This window comes from Schistocerca nitens, chromosome 10 (genome assembly GCF_023898315.1).
Source record: "Schistocerca nitens isolate TAMUIC-IGC-003100 chromosome 10, iqSchNite1.1, whole genome shotgun sequence".
In the NCBI taxonomy this organism is placed as follows: Eukaryota; Metazoa; Arthropoda; class Insecta; order Orthoptera; family Acrididae; genus Schistocerca; species Schistocerca nitens.
The window spans coordinates 89002793-89022345 of NC_064623.1; the positions used below are offsets into that span (position 1 = coordinate 89002793).

General features: G+C 39.1%; 1 protein-coding gene across 1 annotated transcript in view; it reads right to left on the bottom strand.

Moving 5' to 3' along the window:
- Window positions 1-9683: 9683 nt before the first annotated feature.
- Window positions 9684-19553, bottom strand: part of LOC126210585 (uncharacterized) — a 57398-nt gene continuing 47528 nt past the window's right edge. The window contains exon 6 of the mRNA XM_049939854.1: window positions 9684-10474. Within this exon, the coding sequence (XP_049795811.1) occupies window positions 10151-10474 (324 nt within the window). The 3' untranslated portion in view covers window positions 9684-10150. The remainder of the gene's footprint in view (window positions 10475-19553) is intronic.

Consider the following 19553-nt stretch of genomic DNA (forward strand, 5'->3'; position numbering starts at 1 on the left):
AACTGCAAAAAGGTGGCAATTTAAGAAGATGGGACCTGGATAAACTGAAAGAACCAGAGGTTGTAGAGAGTTTCAGGGAGAGCATAAGGGAACAATTGACAAGAATGGGGGAAAGAAGTACAGTAGAAGAAGAATGGGTAGCTCTGAGGGATGAAGTAGTGAAGGCAGCAGACGATCAACTAGGTACAAAGACGAGGGCTAGTAGAAATCCTTGGGTAACAGAAGAAATACTGAATTTAATTGATGAAAGGAGAAAATATAAAAATGCAGTAAATGAAGCAGGCAAAAAGGAATACAAACCTCTCAAAAATGAGATCGACAGGAAGTGCAAAATGGCTAAGCACGGACGGCTAGAGGACAAATGTAAGGATGTAGAGGCATAACTCACTAAGGGTAAGATAGGTACTGCCTACAGGAAAATTAAAGAGAATTTTGGAGAAAAGAGAACCACTTGTATGAATATCAAGAGCTCAGATGGAAATCCAGTTCTAAGCAAAGAAGAGAAAGCAGGAAGGTGGAAAGAGTATATAGAGGGTCTGTAAAAGGGTGATGTACTTGAGGACAATATTATGGAAATGGAAGAGGATGTAGATGAAGATGAAATGGGAGATATGATACTGCGTGAAGAGTTTGACAGAGCACTGAAAGACCTGAGTCGAAACAAGGCCACTGGAGTAGACAACATTACATTAGAACTACTGACGGCCTTGGGAGAGCCAGTCCTGACAAAACTCTACCATCTGGTGAGCAAGATGTATGAGACAGGCGAAATACCCTCAGACTTCAAGAATAATATAATAATTCCAATCCCAAAGAAAACAGGTGTTGACAGATGTGAAAATTACTGAACTATCAGTTTAATAAGTCACAGCTGCAAAATACTAACGCGAATTCTGTACAGACTAATGGTAAAACTGGTAGAAGCCGACCTTGGGGAAGATCAGTTTGGATTCCGTATAAATATTGGAACACGTGAGGCAATACTGACCTTACGACTTATCTTAGAAGAAAGATTAAGGAAAGGCTAACCTACATTTCTAGCATTTGTAGACTTACAGAAAGCTTTTGACAATGTTGACTGGAACACTCTTTCAAATTCTAAAGGTGGAAGTGGTCGAATACAGGGAGCGAAAGGCTATTTACAATTTGTACAGAAAGCAGATGGCAGTTATAAGAGTCGAGGGGCATGAAAGGGAATAATCTGTATATTGAACACGCAGTAAAGGAAACAAAAGAAAAAATTGGAGTAGGTATTAAAATCCACGGAGAAGGAATAAAAACTGAGGTTCGCCGATGACATTGTAATTCTATCAGAGACAGCAAAGGACTTGGAAGAGCAGTTGAACGGAATGGATAGTGTCTTGAAAGGAGGATATAAGATGAACATCAACAAAAGCAAAATGAGGATAATGGAATGTAGTCGAATTAAGTCGGGTGATGCTGAGGGAATTAGATTAGGAAATGAGACACTTAAAGTAGTAAAGAAGTTTTGTTATTTGGGGAGCAAAATAAACGATGATGGTTGAAGTAGAGAGGATATAAAATGTAGACTGGCAATGGCAAGGGAAGTGTTTGTGAAGAAGAGGAATTTGTTAACATCGAGTATAGATTTAAGTGTCAGGAAGTCGTTTCTGAAAGTATTTGTATGGAGTGTAGCCATGTATGGAAGTGAAACATGGACGATAAATAGTTTGGACCAGAAGAGAATAGAAGCTTTCGAAATGTGGTGCTACAGAAGAATGCTGAAGATTAGATGGGTAGATCACATAACTAATGAGGAGGTACTGAATAGAATTGGAGAGAAGAGAAATTTGTGGCACAACTTGACAAGAAGAAGGGACCGGTTGGTAGGACATGTTCTGAGGCATCAAGGGTTCACCAATTTAGTGTTTGAGGACAGCGTGGAGGGTAAAAATCATAGCATGGAGAGCTGTATCAAACCAGTCTCAGGACTGAAAACAACAACAACAACAACAACAACGACGACGACGATAACAACGACGACGACAATGACAACGAAATGTTGTAAATGAAATTGCAAGCGAACAGGGTCACTTGGTAATTAGGCTACCACCTTATCACTATCATTCTAATCCAATTGATTTGGTTTGGAGTGAAGGCAAAGCATACATTAGAAGTAACAACAAGACTTTCACTATAACAGAAGTGGAAAGACTGCTACGTGAATGTCTTGCTACGGTAGACGCTACCTCATGGAGGAAAAAAGTAGACCATGTTGCTAAACTGGTAAGAGAAGCACAGACTATAGATGGCATTATAAACGAAAACGAACAGTTAATGATTTCTCTTGATGATGATGATGATGATGATGAAGACAACAGTTTGGGCGCTGATTCCAATGATAGTGAAGGAGAACTGGATGGAATTGTGCCATTGACATTGTAAATTGGTGAGTGTACATGTATACAGAATTAGTTCTTTTTCTCTCAGCAATCGGGCAGGCTATGTAGGTTTTGCTTTATTTCTTTCTATGAGTGTGGATAGGGTGTTATTTGGTATGCTTAGATTTGCATTATTATACGACGTTTTACATGCAGCTACTACTGTAACCATTTGGACGACTTTTCATAGATATTGTCATTAACTTCAGGTGTTGTTAATTCTCGATTTCATATACTATCAAACGCTTGGTCTCCGTCGTCGTTCTCTCCATTGTTAGAAAAATGTACTTTGTTGCACTTACGTATAAACGTTGATTGTAGCTTACATTTACAAAACGTACTTTGGAGTTGTGGGCGCGTGCAGTGGCAGCTATTGCAACCTCACAATCGCAGTGTAGCCAACCACACGTGAGCTGTGAAGTGACATGTTTCACCGGCCCGGGTATAACTATGTATGGGCTGGGTATGAAAGGAAATTAAGAACATCAGCTGTTTTCATAGATCTGTCTGTTGCCTACAACACTGTCGGGAGACATGGCCTATTGTACAAATTCATGCAAACAATCCCTTGCTTGAGAACTACCAGACTTATTGACGCCATGCTTGCTGCCAGAACATTCCAAGTAATAACAGGAGAACAGATAAGTGTCCAAAGAACACTGAACAAGGCCTACAATAGGGCTCCCTGTTGGCTCCACTACTGTTCAGCTTATATATTGCCCATATGCCATCAACATCTTCCAGGAAGTTTGGGTATGCAGACAATTGTGCCTTGGTAACACAACACAAGAACTTTCGAGATCACAGAAAGAACTTTGACATCAGACTCCAAGACATTAAGTACGTACTTTCGTAAATGGAGATTACAACCAAATCCTACAATAACTGAAAATACATGTTTTCATCTCCATAATAGATTAGCAAGCAAACAAACAATGTGACGTTCATCTCGAGGGAAATCTACTCTCATCTAATGAGCATCCGAAGTAACTTTGAGTCACTATGGACAGAGTGCTCACTTATAAACGACATCTGGAAAATACTGCAGGCAAACAAAAGATGAGGAATAATATTCCCCAGAAGCTGTGTGACACTACTTGGGGCTTCTCAGCTGACACACTACACACATCGGCACTTTGACTGGTCTACTCGGCCGTGGAGTACTGCACACCAGTCTGGATGAACAGTGTTAAAAAGAGAGAGAGAGAGAGAGAGAGAGAGAGAGAGAGAGAGAGAGAGAGAGAGAGAGAGAGAGAGATATGTGTGTGCAGCTGAACTGCACGATGCAAATTGTTAGTGGAACCATGAGATCAACCCCAACACATTAGCTGCCAATTGTGAGCCACAGACAACCTGTGGACCTATGTTGGAAGAATGCTCTTCTTCAGAAATATAGGAAGATAATTGACAATGCCCAGCTCCCTATACAGTGTGACATGCCTAACCTTTAGACTTCAGTCTCAACATCCAACAATGATAACAGCCAAGCAATTGCAAAGTATAAACTTTAATACAATTAAGACCTGGAGGGAACAATGGCGAGAGGTGTGCCTTGAGCGTTGTCAAGCCCTCTCCTGCATCACAGAGAGACCCGAATATGAAGTACTGTGTAAAATATGGTCATCCCTTAACAGAATACACACAAATCATGGAAGATGTGCAGATACACTTTAAAAATGGAGAACACCAACTCCCAACTGTGACTGTGGAGCCAACAGACAGACCATCCACCACATTGTACAAGAGTGCGACAGAAGAGCATACAGTGGCAAGTTCAGTGATTTTCTGATGGCAACAGACACTGCAAGAGACTTAATACATAATCTTGATGTTTGCATTTAATTGTATTGGCCATATATAATCTTTATGTTTGTATTTAACTGTATTGCTCATCATCTGTATGTTTTATACTTCTTATATAGCATATTTTATTGGTTTTTTCTTGTATATCTTTGTTTAAACATTTGTAAGAAGCATAAAATGATGTGCTAAATAAATAAAAACAACATCTTGTACACAAGAAGAACCTTTTATCAGTATTCTGCACAGCTGAATGTAAACTCATTACATTCTCATTAAAATTGTTCCAATGTTACAACAAGCACTGGCATAAGATGAAGAATGCAAGAGCAGAGAAGGCTGTGAGATGATGTGAGCCAATAGTACGCTGACTAGGACCGCACCATGACAGGATTGGTCTCTATCTAAAGAGAATACAAGCGCCGCTCCTGCCAGCCTCGGCCGGACAGTAGAAGATGGACACTAGTAGACCCGGACTAGAAAAGAGCACTAGAAGAGCAGTTGAATCGCTGATTGCAGAAACAACACTTTTCCACTATTTGGTTAAATTGAGTTAAGAGCTGATTTCCATGTTACGGCACTTCCTCTATCGAATGAATGCAGAAACAACATTTGTCCATCATTCTTAATGGGACAAACAAGATCCCGACATTATGAGTGAGAGGAGAAAGAACACTTGTCCAGGACTAGTGCTATTTCTGCAGCCAACGTTGGCTAGCCTGTTGTGTAATATCACCTCTGTGTTCGCATGGTTTTTCTTTGTGAACCACAGCAATGTTGAACAGGGAAGATATGGATGTACATGATGGTGGTGAAAGTAGAAAGAGGAAAAAAAGGTGTAAAGAATGTCGAGTATCGGCGTGAAATCATAAAAAGGTCGCAAATTAAAGGTTTAGAGTACAAAAACTACAGTGGAAAGTTAGTTTCAAAGGACAGCATTGGTGTGGACTGCAAGTAAGTAATGTTCTAATATGGGAGGTTATACATCAGTAAAACAGTAAACTAATGATTTATTGCATGACTGAAAATATCTGTGTAATTTTGTAGATGTCGTAGAAACTGCTTTGGAAGAATTCCTGAAGAGGAAAGAAATGAAGTATTTTCACTTTTCTACAACATGACATCAAAGGATGCACAAGATTCTTATCTCCAAGGGCTGATTACTGTAGGTAATATTTCCAGAAGACGAAGAAGAGTACCAGAAGGAGGCAACTGCAAACCAAGATGCAACAGTTTTCAGTATTTTTTTAATTCCAGCACTGGACGATCAGAGGTATGCAAGAAAGCTTTCTTAAGTATCCATGGTGTCACAAACCAAAGGGTAAGGAGGATAAGCAATCTGCTTGCTTGTGGAAAGTGACCAGAGGGGTAAAAATGCATCAGGAGGGGTGCAGAAATAAGTTTGATAATTGATTACATAAATTCCTATCCCCAAAACATTACTCACTATGGCACAAGAGAACAGCATTATTTAAATAGCCAACTTTATGTCAAAATCATTCATGAGCAGTTCAGATTACAACATCCCAAGCAAGTAATATTAAGTATGAATTTTATTTAAAAATATTCAAAGAACGTTTTTCACTTACATTTGGTCCACCACAAGTTAACACATGTGATACTTGTTAAGTGCTTCAAAATAAATTACGAAACAAAACACTGAATGAAAAGGCTAAGAGGGTTGCCGCTGCAGAAATGATGGTTCATAAATGCAGGGGCTGCAAAGTTTTCTGCTCGTATTCGTGATGTACAAGTATTGTGTCAAAAGATGGGGATGTTGCAGGTATTGCCATAGATTTTATGCAAAATCTGTCCCTTCCTACCATTCCACTTCAGGAGGTTTTCTACCTTCGGCAACTCAATGTTAATATATTCAATATCCACAACCTGAGCACAGGATATGCAACATTCTACAGTTATCACAAAGGTGTAGCAAAGAAGGGTCCCAATGAAGTCTGCACGTTTCTACTGAATTACATACGAAATGAGTTGCCACCAAACATAAAATACCCACATATATTTTCAGATGGCTGCCCAGGGCAGAATAAGAATAATACAATGGTCAGGTTCGTAATGGCAGTTGCAGCATCTCCGCGTTTACTCAGAATTTATCATTAATTCCCGGTCAGAGGCCATTCATTCTTACCCTGTGACAGGGACTTTGCAGTGATTAAGAGGAAAATTCAAGCTGTTGATAGGATTTATAGCATCATGCAGTTTGTAGAACTTATTGTTGCTGCAAGTACCTTTAACGAATACCAGGTTAAAGTTGTTTCAACAGAGTTTGTACTGGCTTTTAAACAAGGGTGGCCTAAATTTTACAAACGCAATGCCTTGTCTTTGGAAACAGTGAACAGCAAAGTGCTCACAAGGAATGAGAAAAACCTTCACCGTTTCAGAATTCATGGAATTTGAATACAACAGTGAGTGTAGTGGGAACGTCATTGAAAAACCATACATTGGAAGCCTGGTGACACACACTTTTCTTTTACTTCTTGATTTAAAAACAACAGTAACTCTACCGACAGCTGCAGCATATGAAAAATGTGTACCACTAAGTGAGAAGAAAATAGCTGACCTCAAGAAATTGGAGCCATATATCCCTGAACAGTACCTATTCTTTTACAGAGCTCTCTACAACTGGCCTTCAGTAGACAGCAGAGGGCCTGACAGTGAATAATAGACATAGGTACAAGCAATATTTCACTAAGCTTGCTATTTACCTGATTGTAATTTGTAGTTAAAAGTAATTGTTCAGAACCTGTTATGTACACATAAAATAAGAATTTTGGTAATGAGAAATAATATAGCTGATCTTCAGAAACTAATAATAATTTTTGTATTGAACAGAATAAATTTACAAATGAACTGCTGAATAACACAGACTTACATTTCTGGCAACCAATTGATTTCAGAAACAGCACATGTCCACGAATTTTGCGTATTTAAATCATTATATAATCTAATCATTACATCATTGAAAATAGTGTCTGGACATCACCAGAAACTGTGCCATTCAAAGTAAAATAGAGCTGTCAAAGAAAATAGAATACTCAGGCCCACAAACTTATTTTTCCGTTTTTCTCAAAATCAACATGCATGGACTAATGCTGTTTCTGCTATCAGTGATTCAGTTACTTGTGATCCATATCCATTACTTGCATGGACATTCTATATAGCAAAAGATATTGATTATTTCCATATCGCCAATAGCTTGCGACACGATATTGTAAACAAAAGTTAAGTATTGTCAATATGGTAATAAAAAGCATGCGGTTTGCTTGAATTATTGTGTAGCTATCCAAGAAAGCAGCATCCTTTAGGCACCCTATAAGAGACGAGTCGACGGGACACCACAAAAAACTTCCTCATCAGCCATTAGACATAGTTTGTTGCTGAGCAAATTCTGTGGCTGCTCTTTCTCTACTTCAAGAAAAGGTTGGTTACTATCGGTACCTTCACTTCACCTTCAGCACCACCACCAGCCCCTACCACTGTCTGTATCAACATTTTGTGATGGTCCCAAACATGTTTGTCTCTATTACTAGCAACACCTCCAGTTTTCCATTTCCTTCGTGTTGGTGCAAACTAAGTCAGAAATTCATTTTATCCAATTTTCTCGTAGCAGCCAACTTATTTTCGCTTCTGCTTCAGTTAGTGTTTCTAGTTAGCCAGAGTGACTAGCAGTACTTATCCACACTGTCATTTCACTATTACCACTTGTGGTGGATCTGGCGGCAGTCAGATGGAGCCAATAGGGATTCTCATTTACATGTGTGACATTTAATTTCAACCACTCATTTCAATTTCCAGCAGTGTGAATAGACCACATCTATGCATAATCTTCTGTCAGCACTGTTACCATTTCTTGTTGTGCTTGAGGTTGTATCCGCAGGATTAAGAGATTCTGGCAGCCACTGTGTGTACTTCTTCAGCACTTTTAATTCACATTCTAGAATGTTTTGATCATCATGTTCTAGACTTGGCTCTATAGTGTTTCCCGTGTAGCACAAGTCATCCCAATGTTGATCTCTGCTATCCTCTACCATGTCATAATGTCCTTGGATCATTCTGCATGTGTTGAGATGGCCAACTCCTTTTGAGTAACATTATCAAACCAATTTAATTCAGCAAAGCCAACTGTTTCCAATATTTTTCTTCTGTACCTTCATTACAGGAGCTATTTTATGGATCAACAATCACCTCTTCTGCATATGCTTGTGAATCTTATTTTTGCTGCATAACTCCTTCTGATCTGCTTCATTCAGCTCATTTATCATTTACATTCTCACTGTCAATTACCGGACTGTTTTTGAGCAATGGAAGACCTGATTACGTTTTCACAAAAGCTATGTTTAAACTTTCTGTGAGTACATTTTATCCCTCATGGACATCAGTTTTGTCTTCTGTATCTGTTGGTTCCAGAAACATTCCTCAGTTGTCTTTCTAGTACGGCATTACTGAAAATATTTTCAACTGAGACATCATCACGAGTTGATATACTTTTTCTTGTTTTATTTGGGAAAGTTTTAACAGTATACACATGGTACTAACAGATTCAGTAAGGATTCCTAGTCACACTTTATGATTCTGACTGGATACAGATTGTGCCATTTGATCTTTTCATATGATATTTTAGTAGTTTACATTGGTAGGCACTTCATAATGCCTACACTAAAGAAATATAATATTAGCTAAATAAGATTTTACTGATTATCAAAGACTGTCATTAATTTATATTTGCAACCAAATATGTGAATACACAATTATTCAGAAAAAATAAATTACAAAAAAGAAAGAAAGAAAGAAAGAAAAATACATATTACATGTATCCAAGTCTCTAAGTGTTAACGTCACAGAAACAGCCATTTTACTTCCAATAACAAACCAAAAGAAGAAAGTTACAAACAGTGTAATTACGGTAAAATATAATTTAAATTATCTTTTGGAACTTTATATCTCACCAGAAAGCTTAGGAGACAGACAGACAAACACTTTCTAGTTTTTGTCAAACCTATCCTAAATAGACAATATCCAAATATGAAATGTGGGAATTGTCAATTTTGGATTCGAAAACATATTTTATTCATGAAACTAAACACACCGAAATTCCTTTTATAATTTGTTATTCCTGACATTGAACACAAAACTTATGTAACTTAGTCCTGGAAAATACAAACCTGCAAGAACTGATTTGACAAGCAGATTGAAAAGTACTCCCTAGTCAAACTAAGGATACCAATCTCAACACAACACAGAAGTTAACATTCTCATACACGAATATAAATGACTAAACTATATTCACAACATGTATGTTCGTATTGTACCATTTTTTATGAAGTTATTAACTTGTCACAAAAATGTGCAAACAAAAGCTAGAATAACACCAGTCTGAACCTGGTGATTTTATAGTCTTCAACTGATTGCAACAGACTACTTACTTTCTTCTCATTCATACTATGTGGTAGACTACTACTACCATCTCTCTCTCTCTCTCTCTCTCTCTCTCTCTCTCTCTCTCTCTCTCTCTCGCTTGTTCTGGGAACTATTACACCATCGAAGTTGGATGTGAGAATTTATGTTAACTGAGAGATTATTGAGAAGACTTCAACTTCATCCAATTAAGTACAATTAATCCAGTTGCTCCTCCTTCAGCTATGGATAGGTGACAAGTTACTGCATTTTTGTCAAGTCCTAAAGTTTCACCACAACAGGTGAACAAAGTGAGCATAGAAAGTCAGAAGGATAGTAAGTGCCCCTTGCTCAATACTACTCACATCCTCATATTTGTAAATGATACTTATGTTTTGTTTCACTTAGTGTGGTAGGAGTTACAGGTTTCATTGTGGTAACAATGCCAGTGGTATGTAGTTCTCCAATCATTGTTTCCACATAATCTCTCATTTCTGATGCTTTAGTATGTGGAATGACATTTTTGTTGGCAGTTTCTACATTGCCTGTTTCTGCATCCTTGCTATCCAGTAGTTTAAATCCTTTGGCAATAATTCACAGCAGAAATCACACCTGTAACTACTTTGAAGATGTCTCTGCAAATGGAAGAGGAACACTGACTTATGTTTACTTTGAAAGGTGCAGATTTTGCAGTGATAATTTTGCTTATCCTGCTCAGCATCAGTCTTTTTTTCAGGCCCTCTGGCTATAACTAATGTCTGGTTCTTCTTTTTATCACTCGGAGCCACCGTCTTACTCCGTAACAGAGCACCATTAGATGTCACTGTCTTACTCCATGACACAGCTTCATTAGACGTTTCCTGTAACAGAAAATATTGGTGTTAGAAATACATTTTCTTCGCAACTGGTACCTCCAACAATATAACTGCCATTAAAAACAGTGGAGGGTACCGGCAAGTAAAATAGTTATCAAAAAAGACTGGAAACATTTCAGAAAAAATCTGCATTAGTATCAAAATCAGCCAAAAAATTGAATCTTTAGTTTTTCAATTTAACAGTGTTGATCAGAAGCAAGATAACGAACAGAAGAAAAAATAGCACACATTTCTAAAGAAGGAAAGGAAAAGTTGGATCAAATGAGATACTAGATGCAGGAAGTAATGTAGAAGCAACAACAGACTAAGTTCCATGTCATATACCAATAATTAATATAGTACTGGAAAGTTCTAGGTGGAATACAGGTAGCGGAACGCGTAAAGGTACATATTCTTTGTACAGCTGAGGTGTCCCAACTTCTGACAGGCACATGAATACAATTAAAACATTACTAAGCTTTTGGATTATTTTCTTGTCCAGATCTAACACACACACACACACACACACACACACACAAACACACACAGTAAACTAGATAAAAAATCAGTAGTGCCATATCTCAATGAGGAACTTTAAACCTTCAGCCCAAGGCAGGAGCACATAGGGGAGCTATGGCTCTAGTTTCAAAGAATAGTTGACCATGCACAGGACAGATAAGTACTCAACAGAGCAGTGCATAATGGGAGGGGGTGGGGGGACACCTCCATGGTATACAGTCACTGTAAAGAAACTTCTAAAGAAATAGAGCTTACTACATAATATGTGTAAAACAAAACATAGCACTGTATATAGAGAGATACTGAATGAGACATGTTTGGCTGTCAACAGAGCAATGCATAAAGTCTTCAATGGCTACCGTAGCGGAATATTGTAAGATGAACTTTCACAAAACCCAAAGGAATTCCTGTCGTATGTACAGGCTGTTAGTGGCATCAAAGTTAGTGCCCAGATCCTACCGAATGAGACAGGAACTGAAATTGAGAGTAGCAGAGCAAAAGTTGAAATGTTTAACTCCATCTTCAAATGTCCCTTACAAAAGAAAACCCAGGAGAATTGCCCCAATATAATCCTAATACCACTGAAAAGATCGCTGAAATAAGTATTAGTATAAGTGGTGTTAAAAAACAGTTGAAATCATTAAAATTGAACAAAGCTCCAGGGCCTGATGGAATCCCTATCAGTTTACATACTGAATTCACAACTGAGATAGCCCCTGTTATAACTACAATTTATCATAGATACCTTAAACAGAAAAGCATGCCCTGTTCTTGGGAAAAAGCACAGGTCACAACAGTCTACAAAAAGAGTAGTAGAAGTGATCTACAAAACTGCCATCCCATACCTCTGACATTGATTTGTTGTAGAATCTTAAAACATATTCTGAGCTCAAACATAATGAGGTATCTTGAACAAAATTATCTCCTCAATGCCAACCAACATTGATTTCAAAAAAATCAATCAAGTTAAACCCAACTCGCACCTTTCTCACTTGACATACTGATGGCTTTGGATCAAGGCAGACAGGTAGATGCAGTATTTCTTGATTTCTGAAAAGCATTTGACTCAGTACGACGCCTGTTCTTATTGTCAATGATCATATGTGGTATCAAGTTAAAATTTTTAACTGGACTGAAGACTTTTTGGTTGGGGGGGGGGAGGAGGAGGGAGGGAGGGGGAGGCACAGCATATTATCTTGGATGGAGAGTCACTGTCAGATGTGAAGTAACTTCAGGTGTGCCCCAGGGAAGTGTGTTGGGACCCTTGCTGTTCATGTTGTTTGTTGATCACCTTCCACACAATATTAATAGTAACCTCAGACTTCTTGCAGATGATACAGTTATTTATAATTAAGTATTGTCTGAAAGACGTTGCATAAATATTCAGTCAGGTCTTTGATAGGATTCCAAAATGGTGCAGAGATTGGCAACTTGCTTTAAATGTTCAGAAATGTAAAATTGTGCACTTCCCAAAACGAAAAAACACAGAATCATAACTGTAATATCAATGAGTCCCAGATGGAATCAGCCAACTCATGCAAATACCTGGTTGTTACACTCTGTAGGGACATGAAGTGAAATACCGTGTGGCTAGGGTCTCCGGTCGGGTAGACTGTTCGCCTGGTGCAAGTCTTTCGAGATGACGGCACTTCGGCAACTTGCGTGTCGATGGGGATGAAATGATGACACAACACCCAGTCCCTGAATGGACAAAAACTCCGACCCAGCCAGGAATCGAACCCGGGGCATTAGGTAAGACATTCTGTCGCACTGAGCACTCAACTATCACGTGCAGACAGGACACGAAATGGAATGATCACACAGTTTCAGTCTTGGGTAAAGCAGGAAACTGACTTCAGTTTATTGGTAGAATATTGGGGAAGTCTAATCTATCTACAAAGTACATTGATTACAAATCACTCACGTGAGTGGTTCTACAATATTGCTCAAGAATGTGGGGCTCTCACCAGATAGGACTAACAGAGGATATTTAACATACACAGAGAAGAGCAGCACAAATGGTCACAGGTTTGTTTAATCCATAGGAGAGTGTCACACATATACTGAAGGAACTGAACTGGAAGACCCTTGATGATAGACGTAAACAATCCTCGGAAAGTCTATAAACAAAGTTTAAAGAACCAGATTTAAATGATTACTCTAGGGGAATACTACAACCCTCTATGTATCCGTCACCGAGATCGTGAGGATAAGATCAGAATAATTACTCCATGCACAGACGCATTCAAACAATCATTCTTGCCGAACTCAATATGTGAATGGAACAAAAAGAAACTGGTAGAATGGGACGTACCCTCTGCCTTGTACTTCATGGTGGTTTGCAGAGTATAGCTGTAGATGTACAACCATATGGTTCTGGTTGTGCGGAGGTTTGCCCCAACTTATTCCCAGTACCACTAAAAACACGAATGAACTACGTATCAGTGTCAGTGGCACTGAGAAACAACTGGAATCATTAAAATTGAACAAAGCTCCAGCATACGATGGAATCCCTATCAGATTCTATGCTGAATTTGCAGCTGTGTTACCCCTCTCAATTATAACCTGTCTTAGACCCCTTGAACAAACAGCTGTGCCCAGCACCTGGAAGAAAGGAAAAGTCACACCCTTCTACAAGAACGACAGTAGAAATTATCTACAACACTACCATCCAATATTGTTGACATCAATCTGTTACAGAACCATAGAGGTATTTCATTATGCTTGAGCTCAGAATGTTTTCTAACAGAAAGTCCTCCAAGCCAACCATCTTGGATTCCGAAAATGTCAAAATCAGCTTTCAGTTTCCTCACGACACGCTTGAAGGTAGGGATTAAGGCCATCGGGTAGATGTAGTACTTCTCCATTTCTGAAAAGCATTTGATTCAGTACCACATCAAATTTAAGATTTTATGGGTATCAGGCAAAATTTGTGTGTGGACTGAAGAATTTTTGGTACGGGGGATGTAGCAAGTTCAAGTTATCTTGTACGGAGAGTCATCGGCAGATGTAGAAGTAACCACAGGTGCGCCCAAGTGAAGTGTGTTATGACCCTTGCTGTTCCTGTTGTACATCAATAAGCTTGCATCCAACATGAACATACCTGCTTCCAACATTAACATACCTGCTTCCAACATTAACATACCTGCTTCCAACATTAACATACCTGCTTCCAACATTAACATACCTGCTTCCAACATTAACATACCTGCTTCCAACATTAACATACCTGCTTCCAACATTAACATACCTGCTTCCAACATTAACATACCTGCTTCCAACATTAACATACCTGCTTCCAACATTAACATACCTGCTTCCAACATTAACATACCTGCTTCCAACATTAACATACTTGATTGCTGTATGGTGTGGCAGGTGGCAGTTGACGCTAAATAACGAAAAGTGTGAGGTGATCCACATGAGTTCCAAAAGAAATCCGTGGGAATTCGATTACTCTATAAATAGTACAATTCTCACGGCTGTCAATTCAACAAAGTACCTGGGTGTCAAAATTACGAACAACTTCAGTTGGGAAGACCACGTCGATAATATTGTGGGGAAGGCGAGCCAAAGGTTGTGTTTCATTGGTAGGACACTTAGAAGATGCAACAAGTCCACTAAAGAAACAGCTTACACTACACTCGTTCGTCCTCTGTTAGAATATTGCTGCACGGTGTGGGATCCTTACCAGGTGGGATTGATGGAGGACATCGAAAGGGTGCAAAAAAGGGCAGCTCGTTTTGTATTATCACGTAGTAAGGGAGAGAGTGTGGCAGATATGATACGCGAATTGCGATGGAAGTCATTACAGCAAAGATGTTTTTCGTCGCGGCGAGATCTATTAGCGAAATTTCAGTCACCAACTTTCTCTTCCGAATGCGAAAATATTTTGTTGAGCCCAACCTACATAGGTAGGAATGATCATCAAAATAAAATAAGAGAAATCAGAGCTTGAACAGAAAGGTTTAGGTGTTCGTTTTTCCCGCGCGCTGTTCGGGAGTGGAATGGTAGAGAGATAGTATGATTGTGGTTCGATGAACCCTCTGCCAAGCACTTAAATGTGAATTGCAGAGTAGTCATGTAGATGTAGACATTAACATACTTGCTTGCAACATTAACATACTTGCTTGCAACATTAACATACTTGCTTGCAACATTAACATACTTGCTTGCAACATTAACATACTTGCTTGCATACAATACTAATAGCTCAAATATAATAAAATACTTCTATGTTTCTATAACAAACTTATGTCAATGATATTGGATGGTAGTCTTGTGGATAATTTCTGCTATCATTCTTGTAGAAGGGTGTGACTTTTGGTCTAATGAAGCACTGTACAAGATTATCTTGATAAGATATCAATTTGGTTCAAATGTTGGAAACTTCCTTTAAACATTCAGAAATATAAAATCTCGCACTTCACAAAATGAGAACGTATTATCCTATTACTATGATATCAATGAGTCACTGATAGAATCAGTAAACACATACAAATACCTGGATGTAACACTGTCTGGAGATGGCTCAGTGATGGGTAAGGCAAGTATAGTGTCATAAGAGTTGAAATGTCAAACTACTGTTATACCATAATTAACATATTTTCAATACACTGTATTTACATCATTTAAAATCTCATCAAAATAGTAACAGTTATAAGACAGTTCACTAATGACCTAATATGGACATCACATCAGTATAGATGTACTGGACAATGGTGAGAAATGCTAAAACAGTCTGTCGTGAATAAAGGATAGTTAGTATAAGCTGATATTCTGGTGCATCCTTCTAATAATAATGTCATTACCAGACCTTCCTTGATCAGTGCTTGAAGCGTGTGGGATCTGTATCAAATGGAACTAACAGAGGATATTGAATGTATACAAAGGGCAGCATGAATGGTCACAGGATTGTCTGACCTGTAGGAGAGTGTCACGGCGATGGTGAAGAAACTTAACTGACAAGACTTTTGCAACAAAATGGACCAATCCTAAATGTCAAAACCTACGCTGAAATTTTTCATACAAGAAGAACAGACTGAAATAAATGTGTTGTCGAAACTTGAGCTGCTAAGGCACATTGCAAATATTTTTAAAAAGTTGCTCAGTTTTGACATACAAAGAACTACTTATACCAGCAGTTTGTAAAGCCCTTCCTGCCTGGCACAAGAACTGACAAATGAGCAGATGTAGCTGTGACAAGAGGACATATCTCCACATAGCGCAAATTCCAAAGTGCACACATGCACATTTTAAACATTAAACCACACCAAAAACTCTCAAATCATCAATTTCTTGAATAACTTGCAGTTCATATCGTCAACTGAACTGTTGCAGATTTAACTGTTACACAAATAACAAGCAGAGGAAAGAAAATCAAGGCAGTATACGACATTAAATTACAGCCAACTTCCATCAATCGGGACTTTAATATGTTGACATGAAATACAGGGTGATTCAAAAAGAATACCACAACTTTAGGAATTTAAACCTCTGCAACGACAAAAGGCAGAGCTAAGCACTATCTGTCGGCAAATTAAGGGAGCTATAAAGTTTCATTTAGTTGTATATTTGTTCGCTTGAGGCGCTGTTGACTAGGCGTCAGCGTCAGTTGATGCTAAGATGGCGACCGCTCAACAGAAAGCTTTTTGTGTTATTGAGTACGGCAGAAGTAAATCGACGACAGTTGTTCAGCGTGCATTTCGAACGAAGTATGGTGTTAAACCTCCTGATAGGTGGTGTATTAAACGTTGGTATAAACCTGAACGTCAAATACCCGAGGCGATGGATCGGCCGCCAGGCAGCCCGTGACAGAGCACTTCATCACTGGCCTCCAAGAAGCCCTGATCTTACCCCCTGCGATTTTTTCTTATGGGGGTATGTTAAGGATATGGTGTTCCGGCCACCTCTCCCAGCCACCATTGATGATTTGAAACGAGAAATAACAGCAGCTATCCAAACTGTTACGCCTGATATGCTACAGAGTGTGGAACGAGTTGGAGTATCGGGTTGATATTGCTCGAGTGTCTGGAGGGGGCCATATTGAACATCTCTGAACTTATTTTTGAGTGAAAAAAACCTTTTAAATACTCTTTGTAATGATGTATAACAGAAGGTTATATTATGTTTCTTTCATTAAATACACATTTTTAAAGTTGTGGTATTCTTTTTGAATCACCCTGTATTTTATAATAATTTATGTAGCACAGTTCCTGTGATATTTTTTAATAATGTATATTTTAGTAACAATTAAACATTTCCTTCTTTATTTCCAGTAGCCACGACAAAAATGCTAGTATCTACTGCATGACAAAAACATTTTCTTTACACCATGCTCACCTAATTAAAGAAAGTATTTAGGCAACTCACAGTAATTACTAGTTTCATTTAAACAGAAGTAGTATGCAGTTAAGAAATGGTTGTGGCTGCTGTTCTGCATACTGTGCTGCATACTAGGCATACTTTATCAAATTTGTAAAACCTGGTGATGCAAACTGACAATGCATTAATTCCAAAACCTCAGAATGTGTGGATGTGAAATCATAACAGAGTGATGGAACTGCCCAGACTCCGTCACACACCGCTTAATACCTGATGTTAAATGTTAACTGCCTAATGGAATTGCTATATCAAAAGCGACCCTAACACGGAATTCTACTGTGGGGAATTGCTCTAAAATTCTACTGAATGACTACTTTTACTCAATAAACAAATAATAATAATAATAATAATAATAATAATAATAATGGACTGAAGGAAACTACAAGTTACTTCAAATAAAATAAATTGATGCTTCATTATATTAAAAGCAATGACACAGCATAAGACTTAGTGGCAAGACCAATACAATTGCAATAAAGGTATGAAGGAACTGGAGGGGGCACTACCATATCCTGGCTGCACATTCAATCACTAATGTGAGTGCAACCCTCTAACTGTTTTAGTTGCTCAAGTGGCTGGTTGAATAATAAATGAAAGTAATACTATCACTGAAACTGGGACAAACAGTGTTGTGGCAACAGTATGCCCCTTCACAAACATCAGTGCCCACCTATCGGCAATGCTGATGCATTTTCACATGAATCTGCTGTAGTGTTAAGTCAGTTGTGTGTGATCACATGTGAAAATCCAGAAGCTCACTTATTAGGACTCTGTGGCACCGGGAAGTACCTCCACTGTCTGAACTCTCAAGCTCTCAATGTCTAAAACCAGCAACCTTTCATGCTTCACACCCAAACCAAGGGTGTGTCTTTTCACGTGTGTCTGCTCCTGATTCTGCTGTTTGCACTGTGCCAGCCACAACCCCAAATCAGCAAAAAATAAGCTACTGTTGCATGAAAACTGCCATGTCTAACAAACTCCTACCACACAATGTCTCCACATGTAGGGCAATCAGAGCACATATTCCTTGCCACTTCGCTCTATAAATTCCCATCTGATGTCAGTAGGTGATGGGCAAATTAGAGAACTGTTTATATGCACTTCTGAAATTCCAGATGCCTGACCATCGTTTTGTTTCATTTTAGGGCGCAAAAACAATGAGGGTCATACATGCCCAAGTCAGAACTGTAGAACATGAAGACAAAAAAAAGGAGTTAAAAACAACTACATGTTAAGCCCAATCACTGGAAGGAAAGGTAGCTAAAAACAGGGACTTTGAGAGAGGTCCATAAAATACACCGTAGAGAAATGGAGGTCCTGAACTGAAGATTAAATGGTCCTTCACCATACTACCACGACAGATAAAAAATAAAACAGTCAACAGCCCATGCATCGTTTGCTGAAACGGCCAATAACTCAGACGACAAACATGAATGACAACATAAGTAATTTAAAAAAAGGGCATTCTGTCAAAAATGGCAAACCATCAAAGGCTGAGGGCAATGAGCGCAAAGTGGTTGTGGAGCATCACTTAACACATGGCGATAGGTAAAAGGAAAGTGCCCAATGCGCGACTTAGTTAAGATGATCGCGTGGCGAGAGGGCCGAGAAGAGTTCGTCCAAGCTGCTGGGAGAGGCTTAGTTCCCTGTAGCTCGTTCCCATGAAGGGAGGACCAGTGGTGATGCCAAAATGTCACCACCTGCTGACAGACAGCAACACAGAAATCATCAAAGGGAATGGAAGCACTAGTGGGTCGAGGTACGAGGACTGCAGCCTTGGCAGCAGCATCAGCAGCCTCATTTCCTGTCAGACCGATGTGACCAGGAACCCACGTAAACCTCACAGTGGCTCCATCAGGAGTAAGCAAGTGACAGCTTTCCTAGACCCACTGCACTAAATGATGGATGGTGCACAGTACACAGAGGCTCTAAAGGGCCCAGAGAGTTTGAGCAAATGACTAGAAGGAAGCCCCTACTGGGCTTAGGTATGGGTATGACAGTGGCTTCACGCCAGCATCTGGGAAACGTGCTGTCTGCCCAGATGCGAGTGTATGTATAAAGGAGAAAGTGCTTGCCCTGAAGAGAAAGGTTCTGCAACATCTGAATGTGAAGGTTATCTGGCCCTGGGGCAGAGGATCGGGATGAAGTGAGAGCATGATCTAGATCCCTCATAGTAAAGGCA